Raw genomic sequence first — 22117 nt, 5'->3', positions numbered from 1 at the left:
TCCTTTGTGTTTTTTTCTATGTCTTGACCAAACATCAATAAATTGTCCACAACTAAGGCTACTTTCATACTAGTACAACCCCATGCATCTGCCATGAACGGATCCGGTTGTATTATGTCTTCTATAGCCATGACGGATCTGTCTTGAAGACCATTGAAAATCAATGGGGGACGGATCCGTTTGCTATTGTGTCAGAGAATTGTGATCTGTATCTGCAGGCTGAATGGTGGAGCAGGGAGGGAAAGGCTGGCAGTACAGATGCAGACAGCCAATGAAACCAAAGAAACTGATTATTATTGATGGCCAGGAAGTCGAGACTGTCAGATTCTCTAAATATCTGGGGCTCCACCTTGATGATAAACTCAACTGGCAAATAAACTGACAAAATACACAAGAAAGGTGCAAGTCGCCTGTATTCAATGGGGAAACTGAAGTCCTTCGACGTGTGTAACAAAATACTATAAAAATTTTACATCTCTGCAATGGCCAGTATTAGGGTTGAGCGAAAGTATCCAAAGTGAACTTTTCACTGCGAAGCCGAATTTCCTCATGCTTCGTATTAACAAATCAGATTTCCCTGAAATTGAGGTAAAATAATAAAAAACATACTCGTCTCATCCTTTTGAGCTTGAAGAGGCCGCTGCAGCCATCTTGATTGAAGATCCTGCACGAAATCTTGTGCGCAGTGTCGTTTGACGTCATCACGCACCACGTAAGATTTTGCGTGGAATCTCCAATCACGATGGCCTCGGCAGCCTCTTCGAGCTCAAATGAATAAGGTGAGTATTATTATTATTATCATCATTATTATTATTATTTTTAACCAATCCACCCCTGAAAGCCCTTTTTATTTCAGATGCTGCGATCAGCAATGAATGGGGCATCTGAGGGGTTCAATAAAGGGTGGGAGGCACGGCACAAGTGCTGTTCCCCATCATTGCGCCTGCTACTTACAAAGAAATTTGCTTCATGATGAAGTAATAGGTAAGCAGCCAAATAGAATTTTTATAAACTTCGCTCATCATAAGTCTGTATCATATTCTACACTATCATAGTCTGGGGGATGAGTGTCAAGGAGGCAGATAAGAACAGAAAGGCAGCGTAGTGAGTGCCAAACTGCCTCATCTGGATTTGGTGATAGAAAGGGAGGATCACTGCAAAATTTAAGAGTATCATCAGCAACCAGTCCCACTCCTTTCACCCACTAGTAATGAGACAGAGGAGCAGCTAGATGATCCTTCCTTCTGACTGCCATTGTACTGTACAAAAAGGAACTGGAAAAGCCAGGCCCAACCAAAAACCATGTGCATATTGATTAAATATTCCCTATTTACCAGAGACTTAGAAAGTTGATCTCTTTTAGTGTTATTGCATTCACATTTTATTTTAGTCATCTGCCGGGTATTTTATCAGGGGGATACTTCTGAATGCCCAAAAATGGAAAAAGGTTTTAACCTGTGTATCGTGATGGGTACATTGAATTTAATGGGCCAAACACAGTTCAAAGGATTCATCCTGTATTTATTATTTCCAGGTACCATGTACACGAATAAATAAAACAAAGCTTCAGAGTTCATTAGGAAAACTCAAAGTTAATTAAGAGGGCAAAAAGAAGAATTCAAGGATAAATTCATTAGCATTGTCCAGGAGAAACACGTTCAGAAAGGAATCAATAAACCATCCTTTCTAAATACTTGTCTGTTCCTAAGCCATTCACCACCCGTCACCTACTGAAGCTCTCTAAATTACAGTGAGTTTTACAGATTCTTATGCACAGTCTTCAGGCAACATAACAGTAAGTGGATCTGTTAAACTTATGATCCATTTCCCTTGCTTGAACAGAAGCAGTCAGACCCTTGGCTCTGTCTTGCTGAGGGTTAGTGCATACACTCAGTTTTTGGGAAACCTCATCTTTAGGGACTCCAGGAATCCTGAGGACCAGAGCTAGAGCAAGTCACCACTTTCTTCTAATCTATACTCGATTAACACTGCACAGAAGCCACAGGCTTTTTTTTGGTAAGTTGCTGTGATAAATCTGGAGTGAAAATAATGAACGAAGCTAAGCACTCTCACTTTGCTACCCACTTTTTAAAATTGGAGTGAGTGGTGTAAAAATGCAAAAATCTTAAACTTTTTGGGCATGCAACATCTTGATGCTAGAATTCTGGAGTTCAGGGCTTCATGACTTCCCACCATGTTCTTTGTTTTCTGCCACACAATAAATGCCACATATGAAAATAACTCTAAACTAGGGCTGCTTTTCAACAGGTGGCATAACAGGAAGCAGTGGTGTAACTAAAAATGATTGGGCCCCACAGCAAAATTTTGAATGGGTCCCCCAGCAACTTCTTCACAGCCCCCTCCTCCCGTACACCCCCAAGATCTTCCTCTCAGACTAGGACCGTCAGCTGCTCTGTCCGTTTCCTACAGTGTCACTGTATATAATGTCATTTTATGTTGAGGGGCCCTGACAATAACATCTTTCAGTCCTCCTGCTTTGTGGAGTTCGGGCCCCAAAGCAGCCGCTTCCCCAGCTTCCCCTATAGCTACGCCCCTGACAAGGAAGCAAGATAAAGTACTGATAGTTCCAGTCAAATAAACTAAAAAGGTTTATTATACTCACAAAGCCAATCTTGGTTAAAAGCTTATCAAAATCATAAAACACTGTCGCCTACTCCTGCCCAACCCGGGTTTCGCTTTCGCGCTTCTTCAGGGGCAGCAAGTCAAATCCATTTTGGGGCTGTCCTAAATTCACAAAAATTCCCCACCCATATTCCGTGTTCAACCAATCCCAAAAGGTCATGGTCCAATAACAAATATAGTTGGTAGAAACATATAAAATATATACAATACATGTAGGCAAAACTGTATAAAAATGCATAATAAATATAAACAAAGTTCATACTGAATAATATGCCATATTATTTAAACAATCTAGTGAATTTGGGTAACACTATTATTTTTAAAAAAGACCCTCTTTTGCATAAATTTCCTATTATTTCCTATTGTTTCTGAACCCCGTCTCTTGTCTAGATAGAATCCCTACACCTATATTCATCCTGTCTAAAATAAACTCTGTACAGCTTGCAAATGGGGATCACCACCTAGTGCTCTACCCCTTTAAGTCCTAGTTTCTTCGGAATATTAGTATAAAGGGAGGTGACATCCACCGTAGGCAACCATATATCCGGACTACTGGCCCCTACATTTGTAATCAATTCAATCACACTCCCTGAATCTTTCAGATATGAGGGGATCTGTATTACATATATCTGAAGGAAGTAATCTACGTATTCGGAGAGCCTGCTTGTCAGGGAATTAATCCCTGAAACAATAGGTCTCCCAGGAGGATCCAAGAGACTTTTATGAATTTTGGGCAGGTGGTATATAACCAGAATGACAGGTAGTGATAGACGAACATCGTCGAGTTCGCGGCGGGCCCCATTGACTTTAATGGCAGGAAAACCTAAAAAACCATCAGGTCATATTTGCAGCCACCAAATACTCACAAGAAGTGCACAAATCATCCCACAACATGGACAGTGACATACCAGAGGGGGATCAATTGCAAAAATTCCCACAAAAAATATGTATTTTAATCAGGGGCCATTTTTATGCGTCTTAAAGGGAAACTCTCAAAAATGTGCCATGCTGGAGCCTAATTTTTTTTTATTTTTGGCCACAGGAGTAGAGGCCCCAAACATTAGGCATTTACCGGACAGAAAACATCAAGTGATTATGTGGCTGGAGGTATATTAGACAGTCATTGGATATCAATTTTACTTCAGGCCAGTACAAATACATGTTTAAAAGAACAGAAAATATAAAATTGGATTAAAAACATGGCTAACGAAATCCCCCCTCTTGAAAAAAAACCAAATGATAATAGTTGAAATTCGATAACACGTGGTCATCATAGGTGTTGAATTCCTCCGAGGCCCCAACAATTAGTCATTTACCGTACAGAAAAGAACAATTGATAATGTGGTTGGAGGTACATTAGGCGGTCACCGTATAACAATTTTACTGTTGGCCAGTTAGATTACAGGCCCCAAAAATTATGCATTCACATTACATAAAATATCATGCGATAATGTGGCCGAAAGTATATTAGACAGTCTATGGATATCAATTTTCCTACAGGCCCCAAAAATTATTCATTCACCGGACAGAAAACATCAAGTAATTATGTTGCTGGAGGTATATTAGACATTCATTGGATATCAGTTTTAATGCAGGCCAGTACAAATACATATGTTTAAAAGAACAAAAAATATAAAATTGGATTAAAAACATGGCTAACGAAATCCCCCCTCTTGGAAAAAAAAACTAATGATAATAATTGAAATTTGATAACACATGGCCGTCACAGGTGTTAAATTCCTCCAAGGTCCCAAGCATTAGGCATTCGCCGGAAAGAAAAGGCCTTTTATGCCGCTGTATTTACATAAGACAGGGACCATTATTTTTTCTCTGTGGTGGCGGATATGTGTGGGGTGGCATGCGGAAATGTAATTAAACGTGGTCGTCACAGGTGTTGAATTCCTCCAAGATCTATGCCTCATTCATTTTTAGAAATGTGAGGTAGTCCACACTGTCGTGAGCTAGGCGAGTGTGCTAATTGGTCACGGTCCTCCCTGCTGCCATAAATGTCCTTTCGGACAGGACACTCGACGAGAGGCAAGCCAAGAGTTCCATGGCAAATTGTGCCAACTTTGGCCACAGGTCAAGCCTGCACACCCAGTAGTCAAGGGGTTCCTCGCTTCTCAGAGCGTCCACATTGGCCGTTAACCCAATGTAGTCGGACACCTGTCGTCTAGGCATTCCCTGAGGCTGGATCCAGAGGGCAGCTGTAAATGGGTTGGATGCAAGAATGATCTCATATCCAAAGTGACCAACACATCTTCAAACTGCCCTCTTCTTACATACACTGTAGGATTAGTACTCCCAACTGTTTCTCTGTGGGTGGAAATTCCTCTGCCAGCGCCTGCAACAGCATAATGCAGCATCTCTCGCAGCAAGGCCTGGAAATGCTGCATTCTGACAGCCCTCTATGATGCTGGTCACATGTCCGCCATTTTGTGTTTGTACCGGGGGTCTAAGTACGTTGCCACCCAGTACTGGTCCTTTCCCTTTATGCTTTTTATACGGGGGTCCCTCTTCAAACACTGGAGCATGAAGGCCCCCATTTGCATTAAATTGGAAGCGGTGGAGCACCCTGGCTCCTGCTCATCGCCCCTAACTCTGCCCACTACCCACCCCTGGCCCATCCCACCTCCTGCACTGGCTTCTCCCCTGCCACACCCCCATTTGCAAATTCCACCCCATTTGAAATTTTTTCCCGCTTCCCACTACATTGTATGCCATATTAAAGTACAACTTGTCCTGCAAAACATAAGCCCTCATACAGCTATGTGAACGGAAAAATTAAAAAGTTATGGCTGAAGGAAGATAAGGAAGAAAAACTAAAATGCAAAAACAAAAAAATCTGTTATCCTAAGCGTTAAAGGGACTTTCTAACCCCTATTATGCCCCCAAAATTTCAAGGCACCGCATACAGATAATACTTATGCCCAATGGGGGGTGCAGCCAATAGCAGGCTGCCTCGGAAATGAGCCTCCCTAGCGCCACCCACGATACTGTGGAAGCTTGTTCCCATCGTGGCCTGCTATTGACTTCCCCCCATGTCGCTGGATGTTTTCATCTGCATGACGGGAGGGAGGCATTGGCATCAGGAGCAATGCTCGTGTCGGGGAATGAGGTAAGTAAGGTGCCCGGCATGGGCATTTTGGGGGGCATTATATATAACCCCTATAACCCATTGCTGCTGAGTATGAACATACATAGCCACCAATAATATCCCCCATCCCCCCCCCCCCCCCCCCCCGCAAGGTGACTGATGTGCTGGGAGTACAGTGTGTTTCTCGGGGGAGAGTAGGAGAAAAGCACACTGTCCTCCTGAGTCCTCTATGAGCCTACAGGCTCCCCCCCCCCCCCAAACCCCACTGCTTGCTGCTGCCCTCCGCCCATCAAGAATACCCAAGATAAACATATATGAACTTTTTATTTTCAGACCTCTTATGTGGCACACTCATCTGTTTATGCTAGCCGCTGGCACCTGTTTCTGTGTTCACTGACCGGAGCGGTCCTTCCTTCATTATGGGCCGGGGTGGGGGAGCTGCACTCACTGGCATACTGCTTATGAGTTTTCTTGAGGGCGGCAGTCAGATGGCGAGCACTCCGAAATGCACGTGCACGCCTCTGTGTGTGCTTGAGCCTGCGCTGTTCCTGCTGCCTGCTGTGCCAGCGAGTCCCATAAAAGAAGATGGAGGCAGCATATCCGATAAAAAAATCCCTGTAATGGGAGCCGCTTAAGTGAACAGACGTGCAGTAGGTCGTGACGTTTCGGCTGATTCACAGCCTTTATCAAACACGATACACTGGCCAATCAGCAGCAGAATCTTTGCGCTGTTAAAAGCTGGTTGGAAAGTGTGAAATGCAGACAACCCCAGGCTCAGCCTGGAGGAAGGCAGGAGCACGCAGCCCAGAGGTGGCGTGCCATCAACCAGGGGGGGGCAGAGGGACAAAAAAAACAAATGGGCCTGTCAGTCACTATCTTGTGCAGAATAGGGTGCGGGGCCTTCCATGCGATCCGGGCCCCCCTGCATAGCAACGGCGTGGTCTGCCTATATTGGCGTTACGTCACTGCCCCCTGGGAATTCATTCAGCATTGCGACTTTCTCATCATCCTGCTACTTCTCCTCGACGGCTTGATCAACGACGCAACGCAATGCACGCTCCAGAAAAAAGGCGTAAGGTATGATGTCACTGATAGCGCCTTGGTTGCGACTGACCAGTTTGGTGATCTCATCAAATGGCCTCAGAAGTCTGCATGCGTCGGGACGAACCTGTCCTGCCGCAGAGTTCGTACAGGTCGTCGTTAACGGCACATTTCTTCTGGAGCAGCCTACCAAGCATATACAAGGTGGAGTTCCAATGCGTTGGGCAGTCACAAATCAGATGTCTGACGGGCAAATGGTGTTGCCGCTGAATGTCAGCAAGGTGAGCTATGGCCGTGTAAGATCTTCTAAAATGGCCAGAGATTTTCTTGGACTGCCACAAGACGTCCTTGACCCCGGTGTATAAGGCAACGAATCGCTGCATGACTAAATTCAGGACGTGCGCCATGCACAGCACGTGTATCATTTTGCCCTGTTTCAGCGTACTCAGCAGATTGGCACTGTTGTCACACACCACTTTGCCAACTGTCAAATTGAGCAGGGTTAGCCACTGATCGGCCTGTGACCGCAGAGCTGAGAGGCGTACAGGACCGGTGTGGCTCTTGGCTTCCAGGCACAATAGTCGCAGCACAGCATGGGAACGTCTCACCTGGCACATTGAATAGGTTCTGGGGAGCTTGGTATGTAACCACACGGGTGCCATGGGTTACATACTTGACGGCCGTCAGAAGGTTCACCCAGTGGGCCGTAAAAGTTATATACCTTCCCTGCCCATGTTTGCTAGACCACGTGTCTGTGGTCAGATGCATCTTGGCACCTACACTGTGTGCCAGAGATACATTCACTTGCCACTGAACATGGCCATATAGCTCTGGGATGCCCTTCTGGGAGAAATATTTCCTTCTGAGAACCTTCCATTGGGGTGTGCCAATGGCCGCAAATTTTCTAAAGGCCTCCGAGTCCACCAGTTTATATGGCAGTAGTTGGCAGGCTAGCAGTTCTGACAAGCCGGCAGTCAGACGTTGGGCAAGAGGGTTATCCTGCGTCATCAACTTTTTACGTTCGAACATTTGGGCCACGGAAGCCTGCCTTTTGCCAGATGAACGCGACGAAGGCATGATGGTAGGTGGGGTGGAGGACAAATGAGAGGAGAAGAAGAGGCAGGATGTGGAGTGCCGGGAGTGTGGCTTTGTGGGTTCTGACGGTGTTGCTCCCACTGGGCTCGGTGATGGGAGGCCAGGTGCCTTTTTAAGGCGGTCGTCCCTAAGGGAGTGTTGGGCTTACTGCGACTTATGCGTTGACAGTACAGGCTGCAGATGGCAATACTATTGTCAGCAGCTGACACGTAAAAAAAAGCCCACAGTGCAGGTCCATGTGCTGGCATCCTGGGAGTGCCAGATGTGACCGTGCATGGTGGATCGCTCCAAATACATTTAAAATCTGATTTTTTTACCTCCTGTGCACTGCGAAGTTTGCCTGCTTCTCCTCCTTCTCCCTATCTGCTGCTCAGTCTCTCCCTCTGAACTCCCCTCCTCTTCCTCTCTTGTGGGCACCCACATGACATTCATCAACACATCATAGAAACATAGAAACATAGAATGTGTCGGCAGATAAGAACCATTTGGCCCATCTAGTCTGCCCAATATATCTGAATCCTATGAATAGCCCCGGCCCTATCTTATATGAAGGATGGCCTTATGCCTATCCCATGCATGCTTAAACTCCTTCACTGTATTTGCAGCTACCACTTCTGCAGGAAGGCTATTCCATGCATCCACTACCCTCTCAGTAAAGTAATACTTCCTTATATTACTTTTAAACCTTTGCCCCTCTAATTTAAAACTGTGTCCTCTTGTGGTAGTTTTTCTTCTTTTAAATATGCTCTCCTCCTTTACCGAGTTGATTCCCTTTATGTATTTAAAAGTTTCTATCATATCCCCTCGGTCTCTTCTTTCTTCCAAGCTATACATATTAAGGTCTTTTAACCTTTCCTGGTAAGTTTTATCCTGCAATCCATGGACCAGTTTAGTAGCTCTTCTCTGAACTCTCTCTAGAGTATCTATATCCTTCTGGAGATATGGCCTCCAGTACTGCGCACAATACTCCAAGTGAGGTCTCACCAGTGTTCTGTACAGCGGCATAAGCACTTCACTCTTTCTACTGCTTATACCTCTCCCTATACATCCAAGCATTCTGCTTGCATTTCGTGCTGCTTTATTACATTGTCTTCCCACCTTTAAGTCTTCTGAAATAATTACTCCTAAATCCCTTTCCTCAGATACTGAGGTCAGGACTGTGTCGAATATTCTATATTCTGCCCTTGGGTTTTTACGCCCCAGGTGCATTATCTTGCACTTATCCACATTAAATTTCAGTTGCCAGAGTTCTGACCATTCTTCTAGTTTTCCTAAGTCCTTTTCCATTTGGCGTTTCCCTCCAGGAACATCAACCCTGTTACATATCTTTGTGTCATCAGCAAAAAGACAAACCTTACCATCGAGGCCTTTTGCAATATCACTTATGAAGATATTAAACAAAATTGGTCCCAGTACAGATCCCTGTGGAACCCCACTGGTAACATGACCTTGTTTTGAATGTTCTCCATTGACTACAACCCTCTGTTGCCTGTCACTCAGCCACTGCCTAATCCACTCAACAATATGGGAGTCCATGCTCAATGACTGCAGTTTATTGATAAGTCTTCTATGTGGGACAGTGTCAAAAGCCTTACTAAAATCTAGATATGCGATGTCTACTGCACCTCCACCGTCTATTATTTTAGTCACCCAGTCAAAAAAATCTATAAGATTTGTTTGACATGATCTCCCTGAAGTAAACCCATGCTGTTTTTCATCTTGCAATCCATGGGATTTTAGATGTTCCACAATCCTATCCTTTAATAGGGTTTCCATTAATTTGCCTACTATTGATGTCAGACTCACTGGTCTATAGTTGCTCGATTCCTCCCTACTACCTTTCTTGTGAATGGGCACGACATTTGCCAATTTCCAATCTTCCGGGATGACTCCTGTTACTAATGATTGGTTAAATAAATCTGTTAACGGTTTTGCCAGCTCACCACTAAGCTCTTTTAATAATTTTGGGTGTATCTCATCAGGCCCCTGTGATTTATTTGTCTTCACTTTAGACAGCAAACTTAGAACATCTTCCTCTGTAAAGACACATGCATCAAACGATTTATTAGTCATCCTTTCTAGTGGAGGTCCTTCTCCTTCTTTTTCTTTTGTAAAAACTGAACAGAAGTATTCATTAAGGCAGTCGGCTAGCCCTTTATTCTCTTCTACATACCTTCCGTCCTTTGTTTTTAATTTAGTTATTCCTTGTTTTAATTTCCTTTTTTCATTTATATATCTGAAGAATGTCTTATCCCCTTTTTTCATAGACTGAGCTAGTTTTTCTTCTGCCTGCGCTTTAGAAGTTCTTATAACTTGCTTGGCCTCTTTCTGCCTAATCTTGTAGATTTCCTTATCTTCATTGCTCTGGTTTTTTTTATAATTACAAAATGCTAGCTTTTTATTTTTAATGATTTGGGCCACTTCTGCCGAGTACCACAGTGGTCTCTTCCTTTTTTTGCTTTTACTGACAAGTCTAATTGAATTTTCTGTTGCCTTCAATAATGCACCTTTTAAGTAGTCCCATTTCTCCTGGACTCCATGTAATCCGTTCCAGTCTGATAAGGACTCATTTATGACTAATTTCATTTTTGAAAAGTCTGTTTTTCTAAAATCTAAAACTTTTGTTTTTGTGTGGTGGGACTCTTTCACAGTTCTTATATTAAACCACACTGACTGGTGATCACTAGATCCCAAGGTTTCGCCTACAATGACATCATATACCGAATCCCCATTTGTGAATATCAAATCCAAAATGGCCTCCCTCCGGGTTGGCTCCTCAACCATTTGTTGTAGGGATAACCCCAGTAGGGAATTTAGAGACTTTGTCACAGGGTCATTTTGAAAATGACAGGCAGAGGAAGAGGCAGGCCATTCCACAGGGGTGCTAGGGGTCGGGCAGGTGCACCAGGCACCAGAGCCTAAGTGGGAAGTTGCAGAAGGTGTGTGCGATTACGTCAAAGGACACACCAGAATTGGTTAAGTGGCTCACTCAGTGAGTGGCTCACTCATCATCGTCGACTTCACCAACATTGACATTAGAGATCTCGGAGTAGGCAGCAACAGTGGGGACCACCCTCCTTGGGCTGATCTGAGTACTGTCGTCAGACCACTGGGTGGCGACCGTTGCTACCTCCTCTTCCTCATCCGATGCCAAGAATGGCTGCGCATCGGTAAGGTCTGGAAATTGATGGGAAAATGATTCCTCTGACTCGAGTGTAGGGGCTATGGTGGTGGTGGTGTCTTTGGGGGTGCACACAGCAGAGAGTGAGGAGGGTGCTGATACAGAGGATGAGGAGGGTGCAGAAGCAGAAGGCTGAGTGAGCCACTTAACCAATTCTGGTGTGTCCTTTGACGTAATCGCACACACCTTCTGCAACTTCCCACTTAGGCTCTGGTGCCTGGTGCACCTGCCCGACCCCTAGCACCCCTGTGGAATGGCCTGCCTCTTCCTCTGCCTGTCATTTTCAAAATGACCCTGTGACAAAGTCTCTATAGAAGAGCAGTATTTGTAGAAGCAGGTATATCAAACCCTTTAATCAGTTTATTTTGGGGCAACAACAGGTATATCGCACCAGTTGTAATTAATTGTTCCAATAGTGTTTGTCCCTAGCTGCGGTATCTCAGCAGAACCGCACACAAATGGTTCACAATACAAATGCACTATATATAAATTATATTATAGGTATATCACACCACTGCCTCAATCAGTTTTTTTGGGTGCAACTGGTATATCACACCAGTTGCAATTAGTTGTTCCAATAGCGTTTGTCCCTCTGTATAGCACAATACAAATACACTATAATATACTTTCTATGTTAGAAATTACAGTGGATATAAAAAGTCTACACACCCCTGTTAAAATGTCAGATTTCTGTGAAGCACCTTTTGATTTTATTACAGCACTCAGTCTTTTTGGGTATGAGTCTATCAGCATTGCACATTTTGACTTGGCAAGATTTGCCCACTCTTTTTTGCAAAAAATCTGTCAGATTGTGAGGGCATCTCCTGTGCACAGCCCTCTTCAGATCACCCCACAGATTTTTCAATCGGATTCAGGTCTGGGCTCTGGCTGAGCCATTCCAAAACTTTAATCTTCTTCTGGTGAAGCCATTCCTTTGTTGATTTGGATGCATGCTTTGGGTCGTTGTCATGCTGAAAGATGAAGTTCCTCTTCATGTTCAGCTTTCTAGCAGAAGCCTGAAGGTTTTGTGCCAATATTGACTGGTATTTCGAACTGTTCATAATTCCCTCTAGCTTAACTAAGGCCCCAGTTCCAGCTGAAGTAAAACAGCCCCAAAGCATGATTCTGCCAGCACTATGCTTCACTGTGTGTATAGTGTTCTTTTGGTGATGTGCAGCGTTGTTTTTGCGCCAAACATATTTTTGGGATTTATGGTCAAAAAGTTCAACCTTGGTTTCATCAGACCATAACACCTTTTGCCACATGCTTTTGGGAGACTTCAGATGTATTTTTGCAAAATGAAGCCTAGCTTGGATGTTTTTCTTCGTAAGAAAAGGCTTTCGTCTTGCCACTCTACCCCATAGCCCAGACATATGAAGAATTCGGGAGATTGTTGTCACATGTACCACACAGCCAGTACTTGCCAGATATTCCTGCAGCTCCTTTAATGTTGCTGTAGGCCTCTTGGTAGCCTCCCAGACCAGTTTTCTTCTAGTCTTTTCCTCAATTTTGGGGGGACGTCAAGTTCTTGGTAATGTCACTGTTGTGCCATATTTTCTCAACTTGATGTCTTCACTGTGTTCCAGTATCTAATGCCTTGGAAATTCTTTTGTCCCCTTCTCCTGACTGATGCCTTTTAACAATGAGATCCCTCTGATGTTTTGGAAGCTCTCTGTGGAGAGCAAAAGAATATGGCGCCGGCGGACATCGCCTTATGATCGCCTGTTCACCGAGTGAGCAAAGTTCGCCACGAAACGACCACCGGGCAAACCGCAAGGCCATCTCTAGTGACAGACTGTTTGATTAGTAGGTAGTCCAACTCTTTTTGTTAATGATTTCATTTCTGAAACCTTCCTGGATTAGTCTCGTCATTTTTCTTTTCAACGCCAGTATAGGATTACCTTTTAACCTATGATAAGTATTTTCATCAGCTATCAATCTCTGCATCTCATTTTCATACTTCTGTGTATCCATTACTACTACTCCCCCCTCCTTTGTCCGCCTGTTTTATTATTATACTGCTGTTGATTTCCAACCCTCTCAATGCGTGTCTTTCTTCTTTAGTCAAATTATAATACTTCTGTTTCGAATCTATTTTTTCCAATTCTTTCAGCATTCCTCTCTTGAATGGATCTATGCATTTGTTATCCTTGTTATTGGGAAAAAAGCGTGATTTAGCACGCAGCTCAGTATGAATGATACCACTCCCCAAACCTGTGTTTTTAAGTGGAGCTATCTGATTGTTTATATAGTATTTGGTGATATTCAATTTTCTCGCAAACTTATGGATGTCTTGAAACACTTCAAACTTATTAAGCCTATTGCTAGGAGCAAATTTAAGCCCTTTACCAAGTACACATTTTTCTTGTTCCGAAAGTGCATATAAACGAAGATTAAAGACCCCTTTTACTTCCCCTTGCTCTTTTTGCATCTTGGACTGTTGTTTATTCCCCCCTCCCTTCCCTCTACGAGACTTCTTTTTTTGGGGGGTTCTTATCCTTTCTTTTTCCTCTTCTCTACATCATATCGTTTCTCTGTATCCCCCTCATAGCCTGATGGGGAAAATTTCGTGTTTCTAGACAATGGTCTTTATGCATTTCCAAAATTGTTCTATCTTCACTCATTTTCTGTGCTTCAAGTTCATGTGATCTCCGTGTATTGTCTTCCCTACATTCCTGTCGTTTAAAATTAAAGGGAATATAACTTGTGAGAACATGGGAGTGGTCTACGTACTGGAGTGCCCGTGTGTCCTTCAGTACGTTGGCAGAACAACGAGGAAGTTGAAAACCCCTATTTAAGAACACATTAGAAATATTCAAACCCGTATTTAAGAGACCCATAGTGTGTCCCTGCATTTTAAAAATTGTCATAAAAAACCCGCTAAGGGTTTATCTTTTATCGGGATTGAATTGGTTAAAAATCCGTGGCGGGCATGCTATTGCACAGATAAACCGGAAAGAAGTAGAGTGGATGTTTAAGTTAGAAACATTCCAACCACAAGGACTGAATATAGAGTGTTATTTGAAATCTTGCCTTGTGTGAAAAATGTGTGTACGAGAGGTTTGTTAATAATAGGCGGTATGGAGTACTATGCGATATTGAAGGACCTTTGGATGAATGGGCAAGTTGTAATAGCTGATGAGCTGGAACCGCTCACGTAAGAGACGTCACATGGTGAAAGACGTAGAAAGATTTTTTATGAATTGAGGAGGCTGTGAGTGTGGGGATCAGGATCATTGCACAATAGGAAGGAAATTGAAGGTTGCTGGTGTGGGAAGCTATTAATGGTGTTTAAAAATGTATATGTATCAAATGTAATCCGGATGAATATAGGTGTAGGGATTCTATGCAGACAAGAGACAGGGTCCAGAAACAATAGTAATTGGAAATATATGCAAAATAGGGTACTTTTTAAAAATAATAGTGTTCCCCAAATTCACTAGATTGTTTAAATAATATGGTGTATTATTCAGTATGAACTTTGTTTATATTTATTACGCATTTTTATACAGTTTTGCTTACATGTATTGTATATATGTTATATGTTTCTACCAACTGTATTTGTTATTGGACCATGACCTTTTTGTTTTAACACGGAATATGGGTGGTTAATTTTTGGGAATTTAGGACAGCCCCGATAGGTGTTTGACCAGCTGCCCCTTAAGAAGCGCGAAAGCGAAACCCGGGTTGGGCAGGAGTAGGTGACGGTGTTTTATGATTTTGATAATCTTTTAACCAAGATTGGCTTTGTGAGTATAGTAAACCTTTTTATCTGACTGGAACTATCCGTGCTTCACTATTGGTGCGATCTCACGATATCCCACAGGAGTGTGCTGGAGGAGAGGAGTGCATCTGTGGAGGGTGATTTGGTTCTCTGTGTCCGAATATGCAGATGGTTCTGTGCTAGAGTGAAGAATCCTCCATTGCTAAAATAGCAGCGCGGTCCTACCCTGAAAACGCATTGACTGTTTGTGTGAACATTGCCCACTTCACATTTTGGACCAGTGACACTGATAATACAGACAACTTACTGGAGTGTTTATTTTATTTACAGAAAGCAAGATGAGGCTGCTTAGTTGCTTCGGTTGCGTGGCATGCTGCTCATGTCCTTACAGGGAGATTAATAGGGTTACAAGCAAAGTCATACATGTCTTTTTCATTCTCTCTTAACAAGCTTTGCCTCTAATGCCACCAGATGTAAGGCAGCTATCCTATAAGTCAATATTCAGCTCTTAAAGGGGTTTTATCAACATGCAGGTTTATACTTACCTGCTCCCGGCGCGCCGTCCCCTTCCTTGTTTCGGCACTTGGCAGGGGGCGGGCTCCATCTTCATTGATGTCTTCTCCCGGCCGAGCCGCGCGCTGTACTGAACGTGCACGCCGAGTCCGCGCATGCGCCCTGGTGACTTCTTCCTGGCCAGTATAGTATACTTGCCAGGAAAAAGTCACCAGGGAGCATGCGCGGACTCGGCGTGCGCGTTCAGTACAGCGTGCGGCCGGCCTGGAGAAGAAAAAAAGTCGTCTGCGCACGCGCAGCCATCGCGATTTCTGAAAAGAGCGGTGGCCGTAACCAGGGGAGACAGAAGACAACAGTCAGGTAAGTATAGGTTTATTTTTTTCTAAGGGGTGGGGATTTGTTAATGAAACATATTTAGAAAAATGATCACTGTTAGATCATTAACAGATTTAACAGTGATCATTAAGATGATAATACCCCTTTAACCCCTTAAGGACTTGGCCATATTTTGCAAATCTGACCAGTGTCACTTTAAATGCTGATAACTTTAAAACGCTTTTACTTACCCAGGCCGTTCTGAGACTCTTTTTTTCGTGACTTCATGACACTGCTAAAATTGGGTCCAAAAAGTTTAACAGAAATTTGAGAAAATTAGCAAATTTCAAAGTTTCAGTTTCTCTACTTCTGCAATACATATTAATACCCCCAAAAATTGTGATGACTTTACATTCCCCATATGTCTACTTCATGTTTGTATCATTTTGGGAATGTCATTTTATTATTTGGAGATGTTACATAGCTTAGAAGTTTAGAAGAAAATTTTGAAATTTTTCAGAAATTTTCCAAATCCCACTTTTTATGGACCAGTTCAGGTCTGAAGTCACTTTTGTGAGGCTTACATAATAGAAACCACCCAAAAATGACTCCATTTTAGAAACTACACCCCTCAAGGTATTCAAAACTGATTTTATAAACATTGTTAACCCTTTAGGTCTTCCACAAGACTTCATGGCAAATGGACATAAAATTTAAGAATTTCGATTTTTTTGTTGTTGAAAATTTTCAATACAATCCATTTTTTCCAGGAACAAATCAAGGGTTAACTGCCAAACACTGCTACTGTTTGGCCAAACGGGAGGACATAGAAGAAGGGGAACACCATATGGTTTTTGCAAGGCAGATTTTGCAGGACTGGTTTTGTTTATACCATGTCCCATTTCAAGCCCCACTTTGCAGCCCTAGAATAGAAATTCCAAAAAAGTGACTCCATCTAAGTACACCCCTCAAGGTATTCAAAACTGGGTTTACAAACTTTGTTAACCCTTTAGGTGTTCCACAAGAGTTAATAGCAGATGGAGAAACAATTTTGGAATTTCTATTTTTTGGAAAATTTTCCATTTTAACCCTTACTTTATTACTGGAAAAAATGGGTTAACAGCCAAACAAAACTTAAAATGGGTTGCCCTGATTCTGTAGTTTGCAGAAACACCCCATATGTGGTCATAAACTACTATTTGGCTAAACGGCAGGACATAGAAGAAGGGGAAAGCCATATGGTTTTTGGAAGGACAGATTTTGCTGGACTGATTTATTTACACCATGTACCCTTTCAAGCCCCCTGATGCACCTCTAGAATAGAAACTCCATAAAAGTGACCCCATCTAGGAAACTATGGAATAAGGTGGTTGTCGTTTTGAGACTATTTTAGGGTAAATATGATTTTTGGTTGCTCTATATTACACTTTTTTGAGGCAAGGTAACACAAAATTTAAATTCTAAAATTGTTTCTACATTTGCTATTTAGTTTTGTGGAACACCTAAAGGTTTAACAAAGTTTGTAAAGTAACTTTTGAACACCTTGAGGGGTGTAGTTTCTTAGATGGGGTCAATTTTTGGGAGTTTCTAGTCTAGGCTACATCAGGGGGGCTTCTAATGGGACATGGTGTAAATAAACCAGTCCATCAAAATCTTGCTGCCAGAAACAATATGGTGTTCCCTTCGCTCTATGCCCTGCCGTGTGGCTATATAACCATTTACGACCACATATGGGGTGTTTCTGAAAACTACAGTATCAGGGCAATAAATATTTAGTTTTGTTTGGCTGTTAACCCTTGCTTTATTACTGGAAAAAAAGGATTCAAATTGAAATTTTGCCCAAAAATGTGTGTTTTGGCACCGTTTTTATTTTATATTTTCAACGCTGTTCATCCGAGGGGTTTGGTCAAATGTTATTTTTATAGGGCAGATTCCCGCAGAAATGCAAATGAGCTCTTAACAAGCTTTGCCTCTAATGCCACCAGATGTAAGGCAGCTATCCTATAAGTCAATATATTGACTTATGGGATAGCTGCCTAACATCTGGTGGCATTAGAGGCAAAGCTTGTTAAGAGGCAAAGCTTGTTAAGAGCTCATTTGCATTTCTTCCCTCCCAGAATTCTAGAGGAGCATGTTTGGCCTATAAGTCTCCTCACACTGATTAAGGTGCTCTCTCCCTAAGTAGAGTTAGTTCCCCCCTTGCTTTTTCATTCTCTGACATGGAAGAATGTCAGCCTTATCTGACACACTTGTAAGGGTGCCTCCTCTTGGGAATAAGGTAGACATTTTGCAGATGAGTAACAGTTTATATTTTTCATACCAGTGGCATGACTTTTTTCCGAGTGATCCTTGACCAGCCTGGTCTCCCCAGCGGCAGCACTACTTCCAACTGTATCCACCTCCTCAGGATGCAGATATAGCTGAATACAGTGGTGAAGTAGGAGCCATAAGCTCCCTGCTCCAATTTAAGTGCTATCATCGCACCTGCTGCACCTAGCTGATAGACTGACTAGAGCAGATCCGCACTGAGAGATCTGCTCTATTCATTGTGAGAACATGGACTGGTATGAATTTTGGAGACACTAAAGGGGAACTATTTTGGGGCACGTAAAGGCAACACTATTTTGTGTTGGGGCACATAAGGGGTAATTATACTGTGTGGTCACCATATTAGCAGTGTGATAGGGTGCAGCTTAGTACTGCAACAGTGGCCTCCAGACATAATTATTGCTTGGGGTCCCATAAATCTCAAATTTGCCTCTGCCAACAGTCAAATGGTTCCTTCACTAGATCAAGTTGCACCACTCCACTCTTTTTCTGCCTACAGCAATCATGCCCCCTCCTCGGCGGTTGTGCTCAGGCATGTTGCGCTCACCCACTCTGAGCAGGTTCCTCTGGTACTGTCATAGCACATTCTGATCCTACTTCCTCCTTGCACCCCAGTAAAGCTTCTCAATAATGTGCTCTCTACTGCCAACTGCTGTTCCAGTCACCAACACAATACACACAGGAGAGACACAGAAAACATAGGGGACGTCGAGACACAATGACAAAGAGAGTGTCACATTATTATGAAAGTCTTTATGTGTATTTCGAAGAGATATATGCAATAAACAATGTTTTGGTGGTTGACTTACATAATTCTAATGTGCATGCATTTTCTTTTAACAGGGATATTAAACCAGACAATATACTGCTTGATGAGCAAGGTAAGGGATATTCATTTATTTACAGTACTTATTGCCCATTAACATGTAAATGTGATGTTCTTTATAGTTATACAGGGATTACCTGTTCACAAACCCAGGCCATACACTGAAGATGTAATAACTAAATACATCCATTAATAAATGTCCACACACAGCGCAAAGTGTGCAGAATTGTTCAACTTCATTATTAGAATTTAGTGTCATACAAAGAGGCTGTATGAAGGTCGAAGGAGGCATGGTACCATACAGCATCATACGGCGAGATTCTGACCTAAAAAAAATGCTTTTGGCAAAGAATATAACGCAGCGACTGTGGACCCACTGTGTCACTGAACACATCTGACCCCTAAGAACATTATCTGAGTGGTCCCCTGGTTTTTACCCTCTAACCTTTGTACAGAGATCTCAACTTTACTGCAGGGGAACCACCTAGCCACTACCTCTTGGAACCGTCTACATTCAGTGACCGCTTACCCAGATGGGTTAAAGGACACTGCTATGTTGTGTCGGAATATTTATGCTGTCTCCGATTGACAGTCTATATGATTTATGTGAATAAATTAAAATCGGTAATAAAGGAGATTCTAACTTATTATCATAAATATCAAGCTAAAACAAGCTCGTGATCTGCGTTGAATTGAAGACAAAACCCAGTTATAGACAAAATATATATGTAATTTATTAATACAATTTATAGTGCAAAATAATATATATAACAAAACTGGCGGTAATAAAATTCAATCAATGATATGCAAAATAGTGGTAAAGACAAAAATAATTGAGAACATATATCTATATATACACAATTATGCCTTCTTATAATAATACCCCTCACTTATATTAAAAGTCAATTTAATACTTGATTTCTCTCAGCCGACAAATGTCCGATTAAACCCAAATCTGGTTTATCTTTTATCTATATAAATATATATATATTATCAACCATACTGGTCTAGAACTGAATTCAGTTCCTTGGAGATAATACCGTGTTTTCACTAGTATATTTTTAATCTCCCTGTATTGGATTAATTTTCAGGATGATGCTGCAGGTACACCCCCAATCTTATTCCAAAACAGATACTATACACAAAGTATGGTTAATTGAATATATCTATAGATATGTATTATATTAATTAATTATCCTATAAAATATAGGTAAGGTTATACTATACCAAAATGTCAGCTAGCAGAAATCAGTTTCAATGGTTCTAAGATGGCTGCCTCCAATGACTGGCAAGATGGTCAAGATGATGTTCAGAGAGAGAGTCAGATCGATCGACCCCTTCTGTCAGCCCATACCATCTTTTTATCCTCTCTTAGAAAGGGCTTGGCCAAGTTTTATCATTAACTAGTGACCTCACTTTATAATTAATAGAACCTCCCTCTAGGGAAAAAATATACCCTAGATCTTTGTTACCCTAACACTAGATGGCACTAGTATTCCATACAAAATCGAAGCATTCATTTATTTCTCTTATGCATATACTAGCAATAAAATGTAATCTAAGGTTTCAGACGAAACCTTGAGAAGATCTTTAAGAGACAATGAGTTTTATACTTGGTCAACTAACTTGTGTATCCTTAAGTCTTTTGACCAGACTTGATTAAATCAAAATAAATAGGGCTATCTCAATTCATTGTTCTTGGATGAGACAGGGTTTGTTCATGATCACCTGTGTCCACATTTTTCCATTCCAGGAAATAAATAATTAATTTGTGTGTTCCACTGAGACAGATTCTAAACATGACAGAAGTTTATACCTCATTTCTAATCTTACAATTGAATATATCTATGAGGACTATACTCTTATATATATACTATATATTCAGCACACCTATTAAAATTGATAATATAAAATCAATCTACTCCTATATTGATTAATATAAAAACCACAAAGAAAGATTAGAGTCTTTCTATTCACTAAAATCATCAAAATTCAAATACATTGTCTTATCTAGGCCATCACATTTCATTAGACCTTGGGACATCTCCTTCTCACAAAACAGACTTAGGTAAACACTTTGGTATATATCGTAAACCTTAGGTTAGCAATTTCAGAGTAAAAAAAAAATCCTGAATTCACTCTGCCTTAAAATAAGACAAAATGGTTGTCCCTTAGGCTCATGTCCATACACTTATATAGGCCTTATAATTATGGACTTTATTCATACTCAATAGTTCTGACAGTTGGACCAAGGAGACAGGCAAAAGTATCATCAGTGGACAAGCTTAGGTTAGGACAGGCAGAGTTTGTTAAGAAGTTTGTGCAGTATGGTAGTCAGACAATAAGTCAGGGTAGGCAGCAGAAAGAGGGTCAATCTGGTAAACAGAGGTCAGGCATGGGAAGTTAGAACAATACTATAACACCCGTTTGCAGAACGAAGGCACCCTATATACCCTAAGAAATGCTGCCAATAGATGGGGATAGTTTAGCCTGTGCATGCGCTGGCCCAGGAAGACTGCATGCCCTAAGTGAGCGAGCAGTAGAAACAAGGCAAGGACATCCTGGAGCTGAAGACTGAGGAGCAGTCAGATAGGTGAGTACTCTGGTGGCTTAGCCCACCAGGAGATGATTTAAAATATTCTGCACATGAAATCAGAGTCAGAGTTGGAATTGATATATATGTAATATTGCCATCATATTACGGCTCCATATGATGTTGTGCTGAGCTATAATAGTGTAAACAGTTTGGTAGCATTTACATCTGTATACATGTTATCATAACACCACAGAAATAATATTTCACTACACACTAAAAGGTGCTTTTATAAAAGGTGAAGTGTTCTTCCAGAAAAAATGTGCATAGAATTTATTAGTGGTGCGCCACATTCACATAACAGGCAAGCAGACATTTTAAACTAATTAACCCCCTTCAGTTCAGTAAGCACGGACTGTAATATGGACAATTGTTTAATACAGGAAAAAGATAAGGAGTATGTTTAATGCCACTTAGAAAATATGGATTCCCCTGGTAGTGCCTAATGAACTTTACGTGAACCGTGAACTTAACTTAAATAATCTCAAGAAGCGATTGAGATAAGAAAGTGTTGCAAAAAAGAAGTGACCTGCACGTCTCTTTTCCAGTAGTATTTTGTAGTATTACTCTATTTCCATTACATTTTATATAGGGGATATATGGATTACTTAGGCTAGAAGCTGGAGTGTGGGCTAGTGTTGACATTTTTGTCTTCTGTTTTGTCTTTATTAAAAAAAAAAAATATATATATATATATATATATATATTTTGCCCCCTATAAGTTCATACAAGACCTTTGGGGGCATTATAACATTATCTTT

At 41.7% G+C, this 22117-nt stretch overlaps 1 protein-coding gene across 1 annotated transcript in view; it reads left to right on the top strand.

Annotated features, from left to right (window-relative positions):
• The window catches only part of STK32A (serine/threonine kinase 32A), a 283690-nt gene that overhangs the window by 179157 nt on the left and 82416 nt on the right, over positions 1–22117 (top strand). The window contains exon 6 of the mRNA XM_044277548.1: positions 18781–18818. Coding sequence (XP_044133483.1) covers positions 18781–18818 — 38 coding nt within the window. The remainder of the gene's footprint in view (positions 1–18780; positions 18819–22117) is intronic.

The sequence above is a fragment of the Bufo gargarizans genome, chromosome 2, assembly GCF_014858855.1.
Source record: "Bufo gargarizans isolate SCDJY-AF-19 chromosome 2, ASM1485885v1, whole genome shotgun sequence".
In the NCBI taxonomy this organism is placed as follows: domain Eukaryota; kingdom Metazoa; phylum Chordata; class Amphibia; order Anura; family Bufonidae; genus Bufo; species Bufo gargarizans.
This window is presented reverse-complemented; position numbering and strand designations above follow the sequence as displayed.